General features: G+C 40.1%; 1 protein-coding gene across 4 annotated transcripts in view; it reads right to left on the reverse strand.

Moving 5' to 3' along the window:
• Window positions 1-5465: 5465 nt before the first annotated feature.
• The window catches only part of ENOX1 (ecto-NOX disulfide-thiol exchanger 1), a 341922-nt gene continuing 323721 nt past the window's right edge, over window positions 5466-23666 (reverse strand). For all 4 annotated transcript variants that reach the window (XM_072617159.1, XM_072617157.1, XM_072617156.1 and 1 more), the window contains 2 exons: window positions 22165-22250; window positions 5466-6462 (listed from right to left, as the gene is read on the reverse strand). In XM_072617159.1, the coding sequence (XP_072473260.1) occupies window positions 6331-6462; window positions 22165-22250 (218 nt within the window). In that variant the 3' untranslated portion in view covers window positions 5466-6330. The remainder of the gene's footprint in view (window positions 6463-22164; window positions 22251-23666) is intronic.

Genomic DNA, 23666 nt, shown 5'->3' on the forward strand with positions numbered 1-23666 from the left:
CACATGGGGCTCTTTCCTGCAGGCAGGGGTTTTTATCATGGGGTCCAAGACCCAATGGAGAGATTTCTGGGAGTCTATGAACTTGAAACTTTTGACATTTTGATAATTATATCAATATAGTTTGTTTGCTTTGTAATCGGATGTATTGGATTCTATGTATTTAAAACCGTTCTTCTGAGAAGGGGTCCAGGGGCCGCCAAGGGGGTCCATGACATAAAGAAGGTAAAGAAGCCATGTCTGAGAGGATAAGATCTCTTGAGGAAAAAGCAGCATCTCATGTTCCATGGACACATAAATATGAACCACTGGAACTAGTAAATTCAAGGAAAGATATTATTAACCCCAGGAGAAAGATAATAGGATCAGAGTCTTTGAGATGGAAAGACCTCAAAGGTCAGCTAGTCCAATGCTTTCATTTTACAGATGAAGAAATAAGACCACGAAAGGCTAAAGGACTTCTTCAAATTGCATTCTCCCCAGACTAAGATCAGACAGGTAGTAAATGACAGGGCCAGGACTGGCAGTCAGTCCTCTGACTCCAAGACTGGAGATTTAGGCTTTACCCTTGGCCCTGTTCTGTTCAATGATTTTTTATCAGTGATTTGGATGCAGACAGCAAATTTGGCAGGCTTCTGTGTAACATAGAATTGAGAGGAATGTTTCATTGACTCAATGGTGGAATTACCCTCAGTTTCACCATTCAGTCTTTCTCTATATATGTGTATGTGTACACACACATATACATAAACATGTTTATATGTATGTATGTGTGTATGCACATGCAAACCGAAACAATGAGCTGAAGTGAATATTAATATTTTCGTTTATTGAGTTTTAAGTTCAGCATTTGAGTATATAAATTCAACTGCACATATGCACGCAGGGGCATCTGGGTGGCACAGTGAATGGACTGCTGGGCCTGAAGTCAGGGAGTGATGAGTTCACATTTGGCTTCAGATACTTACTAGCTGGGTGACATTCGGCAAGTCACACAATTTCTACATGTCTTAGTTTACTCATCTATAAAATGTGGATAATAATGGTAATTAACTCGCAGAGTTGTTGAGGATAAAATTTGAGGGTTTTAGGTGTCCCAATGGATAGAGAGCACTGGTCCTGGATTCAGGAAGACCTGAGTTCCAGTCTGGCATCATATATTTACTAGCTAAATAATTCTGGGAAAGTCACTTAACTTTTGTCTGCCTCAGTTTCCTCATCAGTAAAGTGGCAAAAATAATAGTATTTACTTCCCAGGGTTTTTATGAGGATAAAATGAGATAACCTTTGAAACCTTAAAAATGCCATATAAATGCTAATTATTAGCAATGTTGAACAAGACTTGGCGAAGAAACAGCACATGTGAAAAAAGACCCTATTAGAGGACTGAAAGCATTGTGCAGTTTTGTACTGTATTGTATTATGGGCTATTGTATAATACCACTAATGTCATTATACGTAGCATTATATGCTGCAATAATAGAAATGTAGTTTCAAGTACAAAAAAGGGAATATTCATATCTGGAATATGGTATGATCATATATTTAGAGATGGAAAGGTTCTTAGAGATCCTCTCATTTTACAGATAGGGGAATTGAGTCTCAGATGGATGAACTCACAAGGATACTCAGGCAGCCAAGAACAAACTCAGAATTCTAACTCAAAATCCAGAACTCTTTCAATGGTACCAAGTAACAGTGCTTGGGGATGAGCTTCACATATTTGACATTAATAATATGACCTCAGCAAACATCCTGCCTGAGTAGATGGAACACAAGCATTGGCAAGTTCTACCAAGCTGAAACGGTTTCTAGTCTGAGCACGGCAACACCCTGCCTGGTCTCTGAAGCTGATCCAAACTAAACAGGGAGAGGCTTACCACCAGAAGGTTAGTAATATTCTGGGGGTTCATCCTTTTCCCATGACTTCTCATGGAACAGATGATGCAAAATTGTCTTCAAATTTATCCTTTCTCCAGCAATGGTGAAAATATAATGGAAAAGGGGACAAAAGGTGACAAAATTAAAGAATTTGAGACCAGCTATGAATATTAATTTATTTTTTCATACTTTGCACATAAGATTTTTGTCCAGTGACTGATATATTGCTACAAAATGGGGGGAACTGGACACCTGTATTGATATTCTCACTCTAAATGAAACTAGAAAACCAGACAAAGATGTTTAGCTAAATAAGACTGTTCATGGGTTCTCAAGAAAGAAGGAAAAGAAAGATGTTGGTGTTGATTTCATTTGCAGTGGATGAAGAAAGAAAAAAAATCCATGAAAAACCTGAAAAGATCCAAGTCATCATATATGTTGATGCTTGCTGACTTCAATCAGAAGGTAGACCATAAAATGTATTGTAAATTATGTGGAAAAATATATTGAGACTATTTTGGAGATGAAGAAATGGAGACGAATGGCTTTTTACCTATGTATCATTACTCGGAATCCTTATCCCTGTGTAACATGAGTGTTTTTGAATAAAACAGTTGGAAAACATTGAGTGTGGTAAGTGTTGAACAGTTTTATAAAAATGATATCCATTATCTTAACAGGGAGTCAAAGGAGCTAGGCTAGACATGAAGCATCAATGAGGAATAATAGATGGACAGTCCTCACATTGGACTGTTATCTGTGAAATATTACAAGAAGTAGACAAGGGCATGCTTCTCTCTAGAGAATTTATGGAAAGGTATGGGTGATATATCACATATTATGACAGTCCCCAGATGGGTTGTGATCATGGGGAACTATATTAATGGAGTCATAGAATCATAAAAGCATAAGTATTGATAAGGTACAGGGTGTCCAGGACAGCAACAAAGGTAATGGCTACTAGAAAGCATGATGGTCTAAAGAGATGGTTGGAGGAATATAATAGCTGCTTTTAACTTTATGGCTTCAGAAAATGAAACTAGGACAAATGTAAATTAGATGTAGATAGGTTTTTGGCTCAATATGAGGATATCCTTTACTTCTCCCCATTTCATCTAATAACTCATTCAGAAGTCTCATGATAGGATGAAGGAATGCTTGTCCTCTGCTTCTGTGTTCTTTTCTCATTATGACCTTGCCTTTAAGCTTGTTGGGAGAGAATAGGGACTAGCCATTGACTGGGGAACCATGTTAGACACTAGGACCAATGGTAGCATCAACACTAAAGGTAAAACTTGGGAGCCTGTATTAGAGAATGAGGCAACTGGAGGCCACCATGGTCTCTGTTTCAATCTTGGAAGAAACAAGGACACTGAAGAGAAGAGATCTAGAATTTCTGAGACTTCCCTGTTAGCTCATGCATGAGTTTGAGATGGGGAACTGATATCCCTCAATGACTTCCCCAGTTTTCCTTGGCTCTTAGTCCATAATCAAAGAGATCATAATTTACAAGGCTAGTGGGCTGGTGGAGTAAGATGGCCGTCATGTAGTGGTCAGTTCAGACGTTCCATCCAGCTCATTTTATTCCTTCCCTGGGTAACTAACACAGTGGTTTGGGGACTCAAATGAGGGGGTTAGAGCCTGTTTGTAGAGACATGAATCGAAAAGGTCCCCTTTTCTGGGTAATTGATTTAATTCTCTATTTCATTCTTTTACATTTAGTTTAGTCATTATAGGCTTCAGTGACATGGGGCAGAAGGTTGCCCCTGATAGTAAGCAGAGCCATTCTAGAAGCTTCATTATCTATTTTTAGTCCCTAAATGAAGCCCCCACTGACTACATGTTTTTCCTTTTACCTCCTTCAAAATATGGTTTAGGATTATACAGTTCTTTGATATCCTTCATGCAATACCCTATTCTCATCCCTAACCTAGACATCTAGGTGCCATAATGAGTAAAGCACTGGACTTGGAGTCAGGATGATTTGACTTCAGATCCACCTTCAGATATTAACTGGTTGTGTGACCTTGGGCAAGTCATTTAATGTGTCTGCCTCGTTTTCTCAACTGTAAAATAATAGCACCTACTTCCCAGAGTTGTTGTGAGGATGGGATGAGATATTATTTGTAAAAAGTGTTTACCACAGGGTCTGGCCCATGGTTGACACTCAATAAATGCTTCCTCCTTCTTAACCTTGTACACAGTAGTAGTGACCAAAATGGTCAATGTTTTTGCGAGTTTCTAAGGGACTAATTTGTATCCAATGAGCAGTTAGCACGCAGAGTTTAGTAATCAGGGTTTAGTAAATGTTGCTTGACGAGTATGATGAAATCAGTACTTTAGGAAGGCATTGCATCTGTTTGGAAAGATATTCTTAGCACAGCTGTAGTCTTGAAAGTGACAGTTACGAAGTTAATTAGTTCCTTTAAGATTCTCCTTATTCATTGCTCTCACACAGCTAACGGAGAGAAATTGGGAAGCTGAAAGATTCAGCTAGTTAACTTGTTCATGTTTTGGCCTTAAACCATCCCCTGCCCCCATGTCCCAATTTTTGCTTTCTCCATGGTGACCACACTGGCTTATTTACCATCTACTTTTGCTCCCGGTGCTCCCTCTTCTAGGGGTAACCTTGCTCCCGTCTCCATCTGTCCAACTCCTAAACATCCTCCAAGTTTCAATTCAAGTGCTATCTCATTTAAAAAACCTAAGGTCATCTTTGAGGAATAACAGGTGCTTTGCATAATCAATATGCTCCTTTAATACTTTATTGACATCATTTAACTTGATACTCACAGCAACCTTGTGAGGTAGGCATTGTAAGTACTACCATCCCCATTTTAAAGATCAGAAAACTGTGGCTCAGAGTGGTTAAGCTCATAAGCTCAACCACCGGGCAAATATTAGTTAAGGAATGGTGTAGTCCAAGTTCAATGATCTTTTCCACAATATATGGCCTCTGTCTAAACTCTTGAGGCACTTAATTTGTATTGAAAGTGTATTATTGAATTTTCACATTTTATCTTTTGTCAGAAATCTTCATAGTTTTATATCTCCTATATTTGAATGGAAACTCCTTGAGGTCAGGACTGTGCATCACTCCTCTTTGTACATCCTGTGGTGCTCTGCACACTGCTCCGCAAATATTTGTTGACTGTTGAATTGATGGATGAATATTTTGCCTCCAAACGTTAGCATGTTGGGTCAAGAGTGAATTCTTTTATCTCTTATCCAAAGTGATGCACAAAAGGATTATCTGTGAGTTAATAAGAGTGACTAATTGGTTGCATTGTAATGATCTGACAGACCACCGAACAAATGTGAAATTTATGTTGGTTAAATCTGGCTGCTTTGTCTAGATATTTTTAAACAATATCTGCTCTATTTAATAAATGCATAATCTTCCATCTTGGCACTTCCTACTCTAAAAAATATGTAGTTTTCTCTAATTCGAGCTAATGTTATCTCCCTTAGTACAGTGCTCATGTGTAAAATGGGAAGGTGCTAAGATCGGCATGTGGCTGAGCAGCTAAGTCTAAGAAATCATACATTTTCAAACAGGAAAAACTAAGAAACGTCAGAGGGACTGCTTGTAAAACCAATACGGTAGAAGTCATATTTATTGAAAAAAATTAATATCTTTGCTATAAAATCTGTAACAGTAAAGCAACTGAATATTTATTTTGATGCATAAACCTGAATGTAACATACCAAGTACAAGACAGGGTCACCGGTTTGTTTTCCCCCCTCTATTTACAATGTTTATGAAAACTGTTATGCAATCCATGTTAAAAGAACTCATGATGGAGAATCGTTACCTTAGAAAAATAATATTCTTGATAGAGCATTCTTGAGGAGTCCAATCACATTTTAGGCCTCTTTGAATAAGGCAAAAGTCCCTGGAACAGCATATAACTTAATTTACAAAATACATTAACTATTAGGACACATATTCAAGTTTTCTTTTGGTATGATTTTTTTTCCTCACTGTAAAATTACTTATATACTAAAACAGAAAGATAGACTTCCAGGAAAATGTCATTTAATGAGCTCAGCTATACATTACATCTACATTTCTGGGTAGCTTAGCAACAACTATGGTCGATCCACGTCTCCCTCCAATGTTTCGCTCAGTGAGATTTTACTCAGATGTTGCAGATTTGAAAACCTCACCCTCCTTATAAATGTGGTGTCACTGTTTGGTTTTCATAGGAAACGGCTCTATCACAGTATGAAACTTTTTTTTTTTAAAAAAAATTTATTTTTAAGGAACTGGTGTACAATTACATTTCCACTCACAAGAGAACACCACAGATGGAACTAAAATTAGGTCTTGATGGCTCTGCAAATGTAACGCCATGTGCCAAACTCCAAAGATCTCACTCTCAGATTGCCTTGCCCTGCCCACGTGGTACAATGGTTGCTTCTCAAGAAGAGGGAGTTTGCTGTTCACAGTCAGGTGGTTTTAATTCCTTCAAAGGCACAAAACTTCCACCTTTTCTCCAGTGTTGCTCCAACGCCTGTGAACTCCTGTTTAAACATGCGTGGCAGCCTCATCAAAAGCATTTCAATTTCATTTGCCGATATCTAGGAAAAAGGGAGAAAAGTCAGTTGGAGCAAATGGACATCTCGTTAATATGGAAGGAAGTCAAGGGATGAGTTGAGGATATATTTTCCAATGAGACAAACAATATGTGAATCACTAGGCTCTCAGGTCATTAATCCTAAAGCAACATGTAATTCAAAAATCTAGGATGAGAAAGAACTTCCAAAATGATTTAGTATAGCTACCTTATTTCACAGATAAGTAAAGTAAGTGATTTGCCCAAGGTCACATTGATAGTGTAAGAGGAGGAATTAGAACCCAGGTTCTTTGGGTTCCAAAGGAAGTGCTCTTTCCACTCTATGACATGAGTTTCAATTCATTATTCTGTAATGACAACTGTGACCAGTTAACTTGGCTGGCTAGAGAGCAAGACACTTAAGGTAAAGTTATAGGAGTTAGGAGGCTGCTAGCTTGCTATTAGCTCATCAACACAAACTTGGACTATATTAGCCTATCTCTCCTCTTCTAGTCTGTTTTCCGATTTTAGTCCTACTATAATTTTTATGTATTTCTGTATTATTTTTAGTTCTATTTTATAGATCTATTTTTCTAGTCTAATTTAGTCTCTTCTTTCCTTTCCTATCTTCTTACATCTATACTTATATCCCTTTCATAAAACTGGCTTCCTTACTCTTCCTTGGATAAGACCTTCCATATAATTACTATACATTTTCATTACCTTTCCCCCTAAGCTTCCTCCCCCCACTCCTACCTTCCCTATTACTGTGAAGGGCAACACCATTCTCCCAGTCCCTCAAACTCACCACCTAAGAGTCATCTTACTATCTCTCACTCCTCATATCCAAGCTATTGCCAAGGCCTGTAGATTTCACGCCTGCAATATCGCTCCTATATACCCCCTTTTCTCCTTTGATATTGCCACGTCTCTGGTGTAGGCCCTTATCACCTCATGCCTGGATTACTGCAGTACCTTAATAGTGGGTCTGTCTACCTCAAAGTCTTTCCCCACTTCAATGCATTCTCCATTCAGCAGCTAAAGTGGTTTTCCTAAAACAAAGGCCTGATCATGTCACCCCCAACTCAAATTCCACTGGCTTCCACTTGCCTCCAGGAGCAAACACAAAATGGTCTGTTTGGAAAACAAAGCTCTTCATAATCTAGCTTCCTTCTACCTTTCCAGTCTTCTTACACCTTACTCTCCAACACATCCTCTTCCATCCAATGACAAGACTCTCCATCTCTTGTCTCTAGGCATTCTCTCTGGCTGTCCCCCAGGCCTGGAATTCTCTCCCTTGTCTGCTCTCAATAATGACCTCCTTGGCTTCCTTTAAGTCCCGACTAAAATTCCACCTTCTACAGGAAGCCTTCCCCAACCCCACTTAATTATAGTGCTTTCCTTCTGTTAATTATTTCCTAAATTTAGCATGTATATATGTTTGCAGGTGAGCTTCTTGAGGTGAGAGACTGTTTTTTGCTTCTTTTTGTATCCCTAGCACTCAGCATAGTGCCTGGAACATAGTAGGCAACTAATACATGTAACTGATTGATGGATTGCAATGCTATGCCTCCTCATCTTTTTCTCCTGGATTCCTTGAAGTCTTAGTTAAAACCCTACCACCTATAAGAAGTGCTTTCCTTCTAAAGTGGTCTCCAATTTGGCTCTATCTTGTTTGTACATAAGTAGATTGCATGCTGTCTCTCTCCCTTTAGAATGCAGGGCAGGGACAGTGCTTTAACCTTTTTCTCTATGCCTGGTACTTATTACTGGGCCTGGCACACAGTATGTGCTTAATAAATGATCATTGACTTGACTAACTGCAAGTGGAAATCATGTCCTCACCTTGCTCAGTAACCTAACCTACATCTGCTCTTGTTCAACGAGGTCTATGGAAGGATCAGTCCAAATCAATATCATGGCTGGAAGCTGCTGCATGAAGGTTAGCCCTCGTATGTACCCTGTTGTAAGATGACCCACATCTAGACTTCTGCCATTCATTCCCAAAGGAACTTCAATATGTAGCACAGACAAGGAGGGGTGAAAGATGCAGTGCCATACAGTGAGATGACAGCAAAGTTGGACTCAAATTCTAGCTTTGCCCCTTGCTATATAGGGGTAAACTTGGGCAAGCTTCTGGGACTCATTTTCCCTACATGAGGGGGCTGGACCAGATAACCCCTATGGTCTCTTCCAGCTCTAAGTCCATGCTGTCCCCCAATAGATTGTGAACATCTGGAGGCAAGGGCTGTCCTTTGCATTTCTGTGTATTCTCAGTCCTTAGCACAGTTCCCAGTTGATAGTGGGCACTTCATGCATGCTTATAAACTGACTGATCTTTAAGGGAAAATTCACTCTATAATATGCAGTTAAATAAAGTTCAGTTCAGATAAATTTAAAAAAGAAATAGGCTTTAAAATATGACAGATCTATTTTAAAGTTTTAGGGCTCATGTGAATGGCAGCTTCCATTGGAGTCCTTCTTCAATGCCCCATTGTTGTGTGGTGGTGACCTTGGGTTCTCAGCTAGGCTGGCCCTACTATCAGCTCAGGCAGATACTGCAAGCTGGAAAGACTTTAAGCACAAGTTCAGAGACTAGTGATGTTTTTGTCATTGGTGTCCCTCTTGCCTCTAGGACACGGTAGAAACTTTTTTGTTTGGCATTCAGTTGGCCCCGTCCTATCTTTACAGACTTATAGCACATTATTCTCCATCATGCACTATACATTTCAGCCACCCTGGCCTAAGTCACTCTTTCTTGTACACAACATTCCATCTTTATGCCTTTGCAAGGGCTGGGCCCCAGGCCTGGGATGCTTTCCCTCCTCTCCCCCACTTCTTAGAAGCCTTGGCTTCTTTCAAAGCTCAGCTCAAGCACACACTCTGATCTGAGGCCTGCTGGGGCTGGTCAGTGAAAGATTCTGCTTTTATTTTGCATTTAACTTGTATTTACTTATATGTAAGCTCATTGGGGGCAGGGCCATTTTGTTTTTGTCTTCATATACCCTAGCCTTACAACAGTGCATGATGCATAGCAGGCACTTTTCAAAAGTTTGTTGACTAACCAACCTAAAATATAGATGCTCATTAATAGAAGGGTGGACAATAGATGGTGATTTTTGTTTCTACAGAAATTCAAGAAACAGAGGGATCAGAATCTGTATTGGTAGAAATTATACTGTCCCTGAGTATAGAGTATAGTGGTATTATTTTTTTTCTGTTTTTGTTTTTGGACTGGATCTGTGACTGCCTTGGTATAGGGGATTTGCTCTCCCAATTCATATCTGTCACTTAAAATTGAAAAAGTTGCTGGGGAGTGTGGTAGGGAGCTAGGTGCTATAATGGATAAAATGCTGGGCCTGGAGTCGGGAAACCTCAGCTTCCTCAGTTCAAATCCAGCCTCAGATACTTATCAGCTGTATGACCCTGTGCAAGTCACTTCACCCTGTTTGCCTCAGTTTCCTTATCTGTAAAATGAGCTGCAGAAGTAAATGACAAAGCACTCCAGTATATTTGTCAAGAAAAGTCCAAATGAAGTCACAAAGAGTTGGACACAACTGAAAAATGATCAAACCTCAACAACTAGAAGATCTCCAGGCTTACACAACCAGCACATGGCATAGGCTGGACTTAAACCCGTCTTCTTGACTTCAAGGCCAGTTTCTATCTATCTTTTTCTGTCTAGTATTCTGCCTCTGCATAGAAGCATAGTGTTATTTACACAGAATGCCTTTCAGCGTCTATAGAGCAATCTCCCCCAAGTCTTAAAGCATATTTAATAGAGCTCACTGGTAACTACATGGTGAGATGTCAGATAGTCTCAAGAAAGGAAACATCTTGAGGCTAAAAGGAGGTGTCACTTGCTACTTGAACCTGGAGATTGCAGAGCCAAGTCAGATGTTCTTTCCAATTTATTCCAAGCTGCCTTTTAACCCCTGAGTCAATCCTTTTGTGGCAAATCAGTTGCCCTTCAGAGTCAGAGAAGAGTGCAGAGAAGTATGTACTTTTCAAACTCACTCTTTGTCTGCTGTGAGGCATGTCTGTCAGCAGCATATCCAAGCAAACACAAGCCTGGGCCCTTCATTGTCACCTGTTGCAGCAAGCACCCTGACACCTCCAGGATGGCCTGCTAGCACAGGTTCTCAGACCTGCTTTTCTAAAAGGAAAGCAACTCTTGAAGGGTCAACAATCTACTTTAATCACATATACCAACAGAAAAAACACAAGCAGAGAAATAAAGACCAACAGACAGCGTTTCCAACTGTCTGACCATAAGCAATACGTACATCACAGATCAAAAGACAGCTCCAGCTGCCTGACCATTACATACATACATAGTTACCAGAGAGAGAAGCACCAACATCTGGGTTTTCAAAGCCAGGGGCCTCCTTAATGGCTACCCAGAGTCTCATCTGGCATACAAACCTTTGTCCAAAGAGTAAGCCCCAAAGCACAACCTCACCTCAGAGTATATATACACTTTTCAGAGCCAAAGGGCAGCATGACCTAGTGACTCATTAACAATTAACAAAAGGTGGGGCCTTCCTACAAAACAAGCTTCCCCCAATCAAACTTCCCTCAATAATGGGCTCCAGGTGAGGCCTATTAATGGGCAGGAGAACTCTCATTACACCACCCTAAAAGTGTGACCTTGGTCAAGTCCCTTAACCTGGTTATAGGCCCACCTCTAAAAGTCTGCTATTTCACCTGTAAAATGGAGGAGCTGGATCAAGTGATAGAGAGTTCCATCTGTACAGTTCCATTATTCCAAGTCCAACTGCATTCTAAAATGCCTTCATCATTCCTTCAGAGGCACCGAAGATATGGAAGGAGCTTTGCAAAAATGGCTTGTTATTAATAATAACAATAATGATATCTAACAGTTATATAGTACCTACTATGTGCCAGACACTTTACAATGGCTATTTTATTCTCACAACAATGCTGGCAAGTAGGTGCTATTATTATGTCCATTTTACAAATAAGGAAACTGAGGCAAAGAGAGGTTAAGTGACTTGACCAGGATCAAACATGCCTCACAGCAGATAAAGGATGAGTTTGAGAAGGACATACTTCTCTGCACTCTGACTCTAAAGGGCAATGTTTTACTTATTTGCCACAAAAGGACTGACTCAGGGGTCAAAAGGCAGCTTGGAATAAATTGGAAAGAACATCTGATTTGGCTCTGCAATCTCCAGGTTCAAGGAGCAAGCTAGTAATTGTCCAAGGGCCAGATTTGAACTCAGGTCTTCCTGACTCTGTCCACCTCACCATGAGCACCATTTAGATTTTCTCAGGTTTTCCTTCTTTGTATTCGATACCTTATTTCTGGTCTTTTTTCTTGCCCCATAGCCAGCATTTTTTTATTTGAACAGCATCTCCTCCCAATGCCTTTCTCCTTTTCAGGACATCAGTAATTTGCCAGCCACTGATCTGTTTCTTTTACATCCCACACAAGGCCACTTCAATCTCTGGCAACAGCAGAATCTGATATAAAAGACCATGACCCTCCTAGGAGACGCAGGCAACACTGGGGGAAACCCTGGTCAGGCGGTTGGTGCGTTCAGCCTCAGCTCCCTCATCTATAATATATGGTCTGACAACAGGCCCCTTGGGGATTCTAGGAGGAGGATGTCACAGATGTGGAAAATGAAACTTGGTGGAACCCTTGGATTCAGTGGGAAAGAGGGTCTGGGTGCATCTGCAATCTCATTTCCCTTTAGGTTGTGCCTTTTGAGATGTGAAGAGCAGGAGATTTCTGTCACAAATAAGTTATCTCTCTATTCCCTAGTTGGTTTTTGCTTCAAGCTGTTGGTGGCATTTGCTCGAGTCATTGATGATGCTCTCAGTGATTCCCCCCACCCCCCACCCCTTTACTTTACAATTCCCAAAGATGAAGCATCGACGTATTGGGGCAGATTTATAATTTTAAATAAAACCATGGGCATGGGGCTCAGGCTCTCAGTGACTGAGACGCCTGCTACTTTCTTGGGCTTATGTGGCACAAAAGTCACAGAGGTATTTTACAAGATCTGCTTGGTTTATTTTTTGATTTATTGAGTGAACCCTCTCCTTCCCCCCACCCCCAACCCTGCTTGCCCGGGGCCTCTGGGTACATGTACAAATTGACATGAGCAGACATAAATCAATTTTATTTTCCAGCTTATCTGGCTGATCTCCCCAGGTCAGACAGCAGGCAGGAGGAAGCTGAGTAACATGAGGCACCCCACCACTGCCCCTTCCCCCCCCACCCCCGCCATTCCCTTTTCACTTTAGGTCCTGTAAGGCAAAGGAGTGGGCCAAGTCAAGACCAGTGAATGGGGGAAACTGAGTTCAAGGGTAGAATTCCCTTTTGTGTAAACCTCTTTCTGCCCTGCCTAGCTCTGGGATTTAAACCTGGGGACTGTTAACTGAAGCTAAAGTGAGAATGATGTAAATGGAGAGGGGAACCCAATGGATTTGGTAGTCAGGAGGCTTGGGTTTGAATTCTGCCTCTGACATTCCCTGACTGGGTGATCACAAGTGAATCACTTCCCTGTTTCGTACAATGGAGATAAAAGAGGCAACCTGGCTGGGCAAAAAGAAAGCCAGTTTCTGTTAGGAAGATCTACATTCACGTCATGGCTCTTAATACCTACTGACTATGTAAGTCATCTCAGAACCTCAAGTGATCTTCTTAAACTTCAAAGTTGCAGAGCAGCGATATGCAAAGACAGAAGGATTTTCCTATCCCGAAGGCAGTTAGGTACTGTACTGGAAAGAATGCTGTTAAACAGCCAAGAAGACCCGAGATAGCTGCCCAAGAGATAGCTGTATCACCCTAGGCAAGTCAATTAACTTCTCTCAGTCTGTTTTCTCATTATAAAATAATAATAAAAAATGTAATATAAATAAAGCAAATATAAAATTATAACAGTACAGCCTCACAGGGCAGGGGATCAAATCGAGTGAGATCATATGGTGCCAAGTGCTCTGCAAACATTAAGGCACTAGAAAATTGTCAGGGCTTCCCAAAAGCTCCTTACGTGGATGGAGCCCAGTTAGCAACGACCACCACAGTCACAACAAAGTGCTGGCATTCTCTACCTCATTTTGTCCAAAGGAAAGTGCTTTATAATCCTTAAAGTGCCGTAGAAATGGGAATCATTCAAGGAAAAGAGGTGATTTCCAAACACGCACTGAATCCCTGGTTCTATTATTAATGTAATCACGAATGTCTTTCCCTCTCTAATTTTTATAGTGCTAAATGTCTTGGACACAATGTAGCACACAATTCACTTCAATTCAGCAAGCATTTGAAAAAGCCATTTTCTACTTGTCCTGCTAGGGCTGGGGACACAATTTTCCCTGAATTCAAGGCCATTTCTCTATCTACTGTGCCAGGCTGCTATTATTATTTCAAGCTACACTTTATGATCAAACACACATGCACAATCAACATACACACTTATACACATATGTGTACATGCACAATCTGTATGTGCATACCTGTATACATATATACACATACCCTCCAGCTCATTTTACAGATGAGAAAACTGAGGCAAAGAGGGTTAAGTGACCTGCCCAGGGTCACACAGCTAGTAAGGTCAGATCTGGACTCCTAACTCCAGACCCAGTAGTCTATCCACCGTGCCATCTAGATGCCCTTTCAAAAAACACACATATAGACGATACATATATACATTCATACATATGTATACATACATATATGTATGTGACTGACAAAATGCTTTCCTCCTAACAGTTCTATGAAATCAATAGTAAAATCATCATTATCACTACCTTTCAGATCCTTTGGTCTACTATGTCCTGTTACTGCTCATCATAATTAAAATTTTGCATTATAATTATCTGTATACACATCTTATCTCACCTACTTGATTATAAACTACCTGAGATCAAGAAGCATGTTTTATTTATTTTTGTATGCCCCAAAGTGCCCAGTACAGAGTCCTTTGAAAATACTTGACTCAAAGGGATAAAGACTGGTTGATTTCATTGACAGAGCTGGTGTTCAGTTGCTTCAGTCATGCCTGGCTCTTTGGGACCCCATCTGGGTTTTCTTGGCAAAGATACAGGAGTGGTTTGCCATTTTCTTCTCTAGTTCATTTTACAGATGAGGAAACTGAGGCAAACAAGGTTATCTGACTTGCCCAGGGTCACACAGCTAAGAAATGTCTGAGCCAAATATGAACTCAGGAAGATGAGTCTTCCCGACTCCAGGTCCACTGCCCCACCTAGCTGCTCCCCTCATTGACAAAGGGAATTCCTTGGATGAGGAGACTCCTGCTATCAAATCAGGGGAGCATTTTTTCTGCAGCCAGAGACTTAGAGAGGTGTCTAGGGTAGTGGAGTCAAACTCAGATGAGTTTGTAGGCTGCATCTTTGCTTAGAAAACCACATAGGTTCATAAATTTCCATTTTTTTAGTGACTACCTCAACACGTTGAAATCAGGCAGAAGCTCCATTTTAATCTGGTTGGGCCACCCTCAGGAGTGCTGTGGGGCAACATGTAGTCAGCCCTCACTGACAGTGCAATGCTCTGAGAACTTAATTGAGTTGCCTAGGGTCATAGAGCCGGGGTCTTTCACAGAAGCAGGGCTTTAACTTGGGTCTTCCTGGCCCCAAGGTCAGCTCTCTCTCTCAGTGACACCATGTTGCTTCTGCTTGACACATACTAGATGTTTCTAAATGAGTAAATACATATCTCAGAAAAATATTCCATTGTAATAGAAACTACCTGTGACAGCTCCATCAATCATTTCCTTCTGATTAACCTTACACATTTTAGGCAGAATTTGAGCAGCTCACCCAGTACAAGATCTCTTAGGACATGAGATTCAATCTATTTAGAAGTGACTGCATGTCTTGGTCACTAGAAAATGGGGCCTTGACTGGCACAGGAAGGGCTCTGTCCTGGGTTTGTTTGCCATTAAAGTTCTTAGATGAAGGGACTACAGAATTCCATATTAATCTACTGAGTTCAAATCTGACTTCAGACACTCACTAGGTGGGTGATCCTGGCCAAGTCACTCAATCCTGTTTACTCAGTTTCCTCATCCATAAAAGGAGGTGAAGAAGAAATGGCAAACCATTCCAGTGTCTTTGCCAAGAAAACTCCAAACTGGGTCATGAAGAGTCAGATATGACTGAAAGGACTGAACAACAGCTATAATGAAAGAGTCATTAAGCATTTTCAGAACCTTAAAGGGCCATGGATAGTGGTCAGTCCTTTGCCTTTCCTGAACCAAAGATAGATGGTTCAATACAGATGAAGAAGCAATGTGGGGTAGTAGAAAGGATTTTTAATTTGTCAGAAAATCTAGATTCAAATCCTGGCTCCAGAATTTACTAGCTAGATGACCATGTCACCTAATATTGCTGAACCTCTGTAAAAAAGGGAAAATAAAACTTGCCCACCACTCCCCACCTGCCAAGGCTGCTACCTGGATTGTGTTTTATAAATTATTATGGCTTATAGAACTGTAGCCAATGTTGCTACATCAGAACATTTGCCAGGCCCTTTTCCACATGCCAAGGTATATTCTGGGACTTAGAGTCATACAGCGATCTCACTGGGAGAAAAAAAAAAAGATTTCATGAGGAGAAGTAAGCATTAGGCTTTTCCTGCCTCAGGGGCACAATTTCCTGCTTGTCTTCCAAAATTTAAGTGCCAATCTGAGATAAGATGAAATCCTCCAATTGAATCTCTGAGGAAAGGTATGGAACCATAGAATTACAGAAACTCTTGAGTCATAAGGTACTTGAGAAGCCATGTGGTCCAATTCTATCCCTCCCACAACATTCTCTATAACCAATCTACTTAATAACTGATCTTGCTATACGAAGGTAGAGTCAGCACAGACTGGCTTGCAGAACTATTGTCAATTTTCAGTGCTAGCATCTACACCCCAGAAATCAGCTGTGGCTACAAATCAGTGCTGGCTTTATCGTTCTGTTGATCATCCAGATTTAAGAAAATGTTAACATTGCTGATCAAACTTAAAAGTGTGTGGGCAGTTTTTCTTCCCCTGGAGACAGCCTGATAGTTAAATATCTACCAGCACCGCTCTTTAAACGTTGCTTGAAAGGCTCAGGGAAGTAAGTCATCACCAGATTGAAGGCTAACGACGACCACAAAGACGATGACGATGAGGATACCTGGCATGTACGTAGCATTTTAAGGTATACAAAGTGCTTTACAGTCATCATCTCATTTGAGCTCCCCAAACCCACTATCTGCAAGGCTCTTTACCTGCAGCAGGTAGAGTGCTAGGCCTGGAGTCACAAAGACTCATGTTCCTGATTTCAAATTTGATCTCCAACACTTACTAGCTCCGTGACCCCAGGCAACTCACTTAACCCTACTTACCTTAGTTTTCTCATCTGTAAAATGAAATGGTGAATCTTTGCCAAGACAACCACAAGTAGGAACATGAAGAATGGACAAGAATGAAAAATGGACTGAAGAACGAACACACCTTATGAGGTGGATACATAGGTATCACCTGCATTTTACACATAGGGAGACTGAAATTCAGAGAATTTAAGTGGCTAATTAAGGGTCAGATTATTGGAACACAGGTTTCTCTTCTATAAGCCCAAAGTGCTTTTCATTTCACCACAAAACTCCACTTGAAGGATTTGAGTAATGCAGAGATTTTAGTATCTTCTGAAGGCAGCCTCGTTCTTCTGAATTGTTTTATTATTATACAATTTTTCTTCATATTGAGCTCGAATATACCTCTGCAACTTCTATATCTATTTTTCCTAGTTCTGCCTTCTGGGGGCAGGGGAAATTAGTCTGATCCTCCTTTGCATACAACTGCCTTTCAAATATGAGATAGCTAGATGCTATAATAGAGAGGGCTGAACCTAGAATGAAGAAAGCTGGAGTTCAAAGTCCAGCCTCAGACATTCAGTAGCTGTGTGACTCTGGGCAACTTGCTGGACCTGTTTGCCTCAGTTTCCTCACAGCGCTGTAGTGAAGACCAAGTGAGATAAGACATGCAAAGTGTTCTACACACCATAGCCATCTACTCTCTCTCTCTCTCTCTCTCTCTCTCTCTCTCTCTTCCTTTCTCTCTCTCCCATTTTTCTCTCCCTACCATTCTCCTCTGGTCTCTTTCTCCCCCCATTTTTTTCCCTAAGCAAAACACAGACTCATAGGACCACAGATTTAGAGATAGAGAAGACCCACAGAAGACCCCAGAGATCATTCATTATAACCCCTTCCTTTTACAGATGACGGAAATGAGACTCAGTGAGGTTTAGGTTACTCATCCAAGGCTGATAAGTCACATAGCCCATGTTGAACTCCAATTCAATGCTCTTTCTAAAACACTGTCATGGTTTAGTTTCCAGTCCTTTAATTATCCCAGTTATACTTAGCTGAGTGTGTTCCTGATTGTTAACACTTTTTTTAAATTGGGGTTGCCAGACCCGACCACAGTAAGTTCCCAAGATGTTGTCTGAGTAGGGCAGAGTGAAGATGTCCTGTCAGCTCTTTTATCCTGGAAATCATCCTTCTACTGATTGTAGACCCTCTCCCAGTCATTTTGAACCCCCAAAACCTGAGAAAGGCCTAAAACCTGGATTGGCCAATCAGGAGAGACATTTTGGCCCACTCTGAGCTGGGCCTACCATAATACTTTGCTCCCTGAGTGAACCCAAAGTGCCCCTTCCTGTGTCAGCAACTATAAGACCAGATGAAGTTGACCAGGGGCATTCTTCTGTTCCAAGCGTACTATGTCTACTCTGTTCTACCAGTCAATACCCCTGTCAGAAAAGAAAATAATTATAGTTTTTCTGATCTGCTTTAGATAGATCCAATTCTGTGTGTGTTCGTCCTTCGTTGCCAAAGAAGACCATGCCATTAGAGAAATAATGACATGACTTGCACTTGACTTTGTTTTGAGTGAGGGAGGGCTGTACAGGTCACCAGCCTCAACTTCTCCTCCAGAGCCATGTGAATCCAGTGACCAGATATTCATCAGGATGACTGGAGATGACCCAGAATGGGGCAACTGGGTTAAGTGACTTGCCCAAGGTCACACAGCTAGTGAGTGTCAAGTGTCTGAGGTGAAATTTGAACTCAGGTTCTCCTGACTCCTGCACTGGTGCTCTATCCAATTCTGTCCAACCAATTCTGTATCTTGGTGATGACTATTTCCCTTTCTAAATGCTCATAAGCCACCTTTTTAATAATATATTCCAGAATTACAGGCCACATATACTTTCATCCAAATAATTTATTTAAAAAGGGTAAGAAAGACTCTACCTAAGGATAAATCTTTAGGTGAGATCCTCCCTTGGGACTGCCATCAGTCTATCAATCACAACTAGTCATGATCCAATTATAAACTCACCTAGATGCATTACCGTTTAGCCCTTATTCATCTAATTTGTTCACAAGGTTCATAAAAGATGTATTTATGTCTAATGTATTAATGAAGGATTTGGGTAGATACTTCACTGAAATCCAAGTGTACTATATCTATTCTGTTCTACCAGTCAATATCCCTGTCAGAAAAGAAAATAATGATAGTTTTTCTGATCTGTTTTAAATCCATCCAATTCTGTATCTTAGTGATGACTATTTCCCTTTCTAAATGCTCATTAGCCACATTTTTAATAATATATTCCAGAATTTTGCTAGGAAGAAAAATCAAGTTCAATGTTGAAAGAGTCCATCTTTTTTCTCCTTTTTTGAAAACCAGGTCATTTGCTGATTTCTATTCCTGTAGCGTCTATTCTATTTTCTACAGTTTTTCAAAGATCCCTGGCAATGACTTAGAAATGGCATTTAGCGATTACCTTGGGTTACAGTTCATCCTTAGTCAAGTAACAAACTCAGTGAGGGTACCTGGGAACTCTGTTATCATCAACTCAGTTATCTTAGATTAGTGTATTACCATGGACAAGTCACTTAACCTAGTCTTATTGCTGGAGACCAAGTTTCTACGGTCTAATTCTAAACAAATTTATTATCCTGAGAGACAGATGGAGAAAACTGCAAAAAGTCTGTCTGCCTGAAAATAAGCAACATACTTACTGAACCACATAGGAATGGAAAAAGAAGATTCCCTACCACTCTACCATCAATATAATTTAAAAAAAACATTATTTCAATTTTTCCCCAAGGGAAAAAATATAATGATCATGAACAAACAAATTTAGATCTAGAAGGAAGCAAGGAGACCACAACATCTAATCCCCTCATTCTACAGATGAAGAAACTGTTGCTGGGAGATTTGTAATGACTTGCCCATTGTCATATAAATGTCACATAAATGAGTCCTCCTGACTCACCCACTGTGATACTTACAAATATTAACTTATACTAAAGAGGTAGAAGTCCCAGAAATTCTTGGCAAAGTGGATTCTTTGGTTAATACCACTTGTTGCTAAACACTACTGCCTTCCCTTTAATAAATGCTTCTCTTCTCTCTCAGGATTTCCAGAAATGTAAGAAAAGAAAGGCTCATGATACAAGGAAAAGTGATTTTAAGTCAAGTCAACCAGCATTTATTAAGTGCCTAATATATACCAGGTATTTGTGCTAACAGCTAGAAGAAGAAAAAAGGTAGGAGAAGCTCTTAATACTTTACTGAAACAAAAGAAATTGAAACTCTTACAGCATGTATTGTACCTTCATGCTCATTCAATAACTTTTTTTTTGAGAATGCTGACTATGTACCTAAGACTATGATTGGCACTGTGGGCAGATACCAAGATGAGTATCATATGACCTTCAGCCACAGGAAACAGAATTCAAATATGTGTTTGAATCTTGTCTGTTAGGAGGGACCTCATGAATCATCATAATTATATTATATATAACGACAGTATATAAAAGATTGGACTCTGTGGCCTTCTACTTTCCTTCTAGCTCTAAGTCTATAATCCTGTGATCATTATATATAATTATTACTACATATAATTATTTTATATATTATATATTTATAGCTAAGGAAATTGAGGCCTAGAAAAAAAATAATCTGTCCAGGGTCTCAGAGTAGGCCTGGAGTTAGACCTCAGGGGTTCTCACTCCAAGGTGAAGAAGATATTTCTAATCCATCAGGTACCTTAAGGTGTCATTCATCTCATCTTATTCCATTCCACACCACTTCCAGCCAGGAAAAAGAAGTCAGGGATTTATAGCATGAAGAAAACTCTTTACTGTCAATAACAGTAGAGGGTTCTAGAATGTGTTCTTTAAAGTACAAGGTTGGACCCACGCAGGGATCCTAATGGCTTTAAGACATAAGATGGCCTCTCTCAAAAACAGAATATAAATGGTGCATTAGTTAGTTCTGCACTGATAACATTTAGAATTGGGCAAGATTTTTCAGTGTGTGCTTCAGGTTGGAAAACTTTTGAGTTTGGGACCTTTCTCTATAGACCAAGGTATCCAAGATATGGTCTCCTATAGATAGCTTTCTTAAGGATTTTCCTACTGCTTTCAATTTGTGGTTATGGTTGGAGTACTTAGTCCCTCAAGGACTACAGCCAGCCTCCCTTCTTTGTTACAGCTCCTTCTTTCTTGAGAAAGAAATTTGCATTAATGATTTATTCCTCTTCCAGTTAAAAACTATTCCTCTTTCTGTTCAAATATCTATAGTCCTCTACATTTCATAAATGACAATACATTCTGTCTAGATCACAATGTGGCATGAGGCTGATATGTAAAAGGACTGGAAAATTATCCAGTTCACAACTTCTTGGCTCACTGTGTGACCCTAAGTGGGGCAAGAGATTGGATCTTTGAGTTCTACCTCTTCTATAGTCATAAATCAGGCTTGCTTCTCTGGCCTTCTGGCTATTTTTGGTGCTTCTGTGGGCATCAGTTTGGCACCAATGGGCCTTCCCAAAGCACTGTCAACCCCCTAGGTCTCTTTCTTCACTATACTTAAAGGACCCTCATGCACTGGAAGAGAAAGCAAATTCAAGGGCATCAAGGAAGCAAGAAAAGTGTTAACTCTGAGACAACATCAAGAATGCCATCATGGAAAGAGGATGGTGGTGGTGGTGAGAAGATCCTGATTATTGAAATAAAATGTCAAAAAAGGACCATTTAACTGTCCTTCTCCAAGATTCTGAGAGTATCCTTCTGTGTAATTTTAAAGATAGCACAAAATCTCATTTGATCTGGATCAAAATGGAGGGAGAAACAAACCAAACTTTATTTACAAGATAGGAAGAATTAAAGGATAGGATAACTTGGCCAACAATACATAAAACAACTTAGGACCTAAGTTATTTTCTTAAAATCCATATAATGTTTCTGGTTGCTTTAAATGATTGCAATTTTTTCCTCCCACTATATCAAGTTCCTTTAGAAGTCAACAAAAATCCTGTAGCTGGGAGGCTTGCCAGCATGGTTCAAGGCTTATGCCCTAACGGGAGCCCTAGACTGATTCCTTTCTTGTCTTTGAGACTCTCCTGACTAACCTTACATTTTATATTCCCCACAAGCTTCCCCAAGTAATTTAGCATCTGCTTAAAGTCATTGTCATTTCAGATAACAGTTTTTCTACCACAAAGACAAAGGCAAGTGAAGGAAGGCAGTCTGTCTGCCAAAGAATTTGGGAGTGAGGGAAGCATACAAGCCCCAATTCCCCATTATGTCCCTAATGAGGCCTCATGCGGAGTCCACCTGCCATCAGAAATCACGATACTTTGCATTGAGGCAATGAAAGCCCTTTAGATAAAAACCATTTACCTTAGAATCCAGCTGCTGCATGTATGACCAAAGATATTCTATGTTGGCTCCAAAAGGATGGACGTGAAGAAATGTTGATATGATACCTTCATTGAAAAAAAAAATCCAAGTATTAGAAATTACTAGAAGCACAAAAAGCCTCAGCCAAGTAATATTACCTCTGTCACCCTGACCATTTTGTCAGACTGAGTTATGGCCCTGTTATTTTGAACAGCACTCAACAAACAGTAGATAACAACACATTTTGAATACAGTAATGGTAACACAGTAAACAGAATTTCTTATCTGTCAGAAGATCGCAGTTAGAAAGCTAGTGACCAAGATAATATATAGATGAATAAAGGTATTTCTAAACAAAGACTCCTGGAAGCATTTCAACTACCAATTTTATGCTTGATTTACCAATATAAAATTGTAGTTATTGGAAGGATAGAATTATGGTGTTTCTCTCCCTCAGTGGATGCTGCAATGGGAAAAGGGCTCACTCATGCAGCTGTGTCAGAAATCACAGGGCTTCAAAATTTCTGAATAATTATAGTTGCTAGTTACAAAAAGGTATTTAATCCATATTGCCCTTGACTGCTGCTGAAGGAAGCCCAAATTCTTCTTGGTGCACTGGCTTTCCATGGCTAGTTGTTGTTTAAAGCAAGTTTGGCTCTGTCTCTCCTCACTGTAATTTATAAGAACATTTTAAAAGGTCTAGGGGAATGAATGGTTTAGTTGGAATCAGATGATAAATTGAGAGCTTTTTCCATCACGAATATCAACTGTCAGCATTGTTTTGACAGATGAAAAGCAGGATGTTGGTCTTAGCACTGCTATGAAAAGCAATCCCTCCTTACCCTCCTGACTCCTTTTCTCCCAAATTAAAAGAGTGAAAGTAAGGAAGGCTCATCTAGAGGGATTCTCTGCAGTTAACTGTTGAAAAGTCATATTCAAATGAACATTCCCCAGCTGTGTCTGAATGGATTTCATAATGAATTATCTGTTGATAACCTAAAAGTCAGGTCCTCAACAAACCAAGAAAAGGTTGGAGCTATAGATCTTGTTGTTAGATGAAATACAGTTGCATAGAACAAGCCCTACTTGTAATAGGTCACCCTGTAAAGAAGATGGGTTAGCCTGGATTGATGTGGGGTTAACACTGTTGATGATTCTTCCCCTTCTTCAGTATTTTCCTGGGCTAAGGACTTTGGGAAAAGTGCCTACTGGGAATTGAGGTGCTGAAGAGTTTATAACAGCTGAGACTGGACTAGGGAAGGTCAGCATCCTGGGGCTAGAGTAGGGTCATACTTTCTGGACCAAGATGAGCGTGGACACAGTTTTGGTAACTAAATATTTATATTTCTCATGATGCCTTTCCCAGAGCCCTAGGAACTTTATAGTACTTGATGACTGACTGACTAACTGGTAAGGATATTTGCCACCTGGAAACAAAATTGAGATGATCAATTCACCCCTAATACTTAATGATCTTCAGAGAACATGGTCAAAAAGATATC

The sequence above is a fragment of the Notamacropus eugenii genome, chromosome 6 (assembly GCF_028372415.1).
Source record: "Notamacropus eugenii isolate mMacEug1 chromosome 6, mMacEug1.pri_v2, whole genome shotgun sequence".
Lineage (NCBI taxonomy): Eukaryota > Metazoa > Chordata > Mammalia > Diprotodontia > Macropodidae > Notamacropus > Notamacropus eugenii.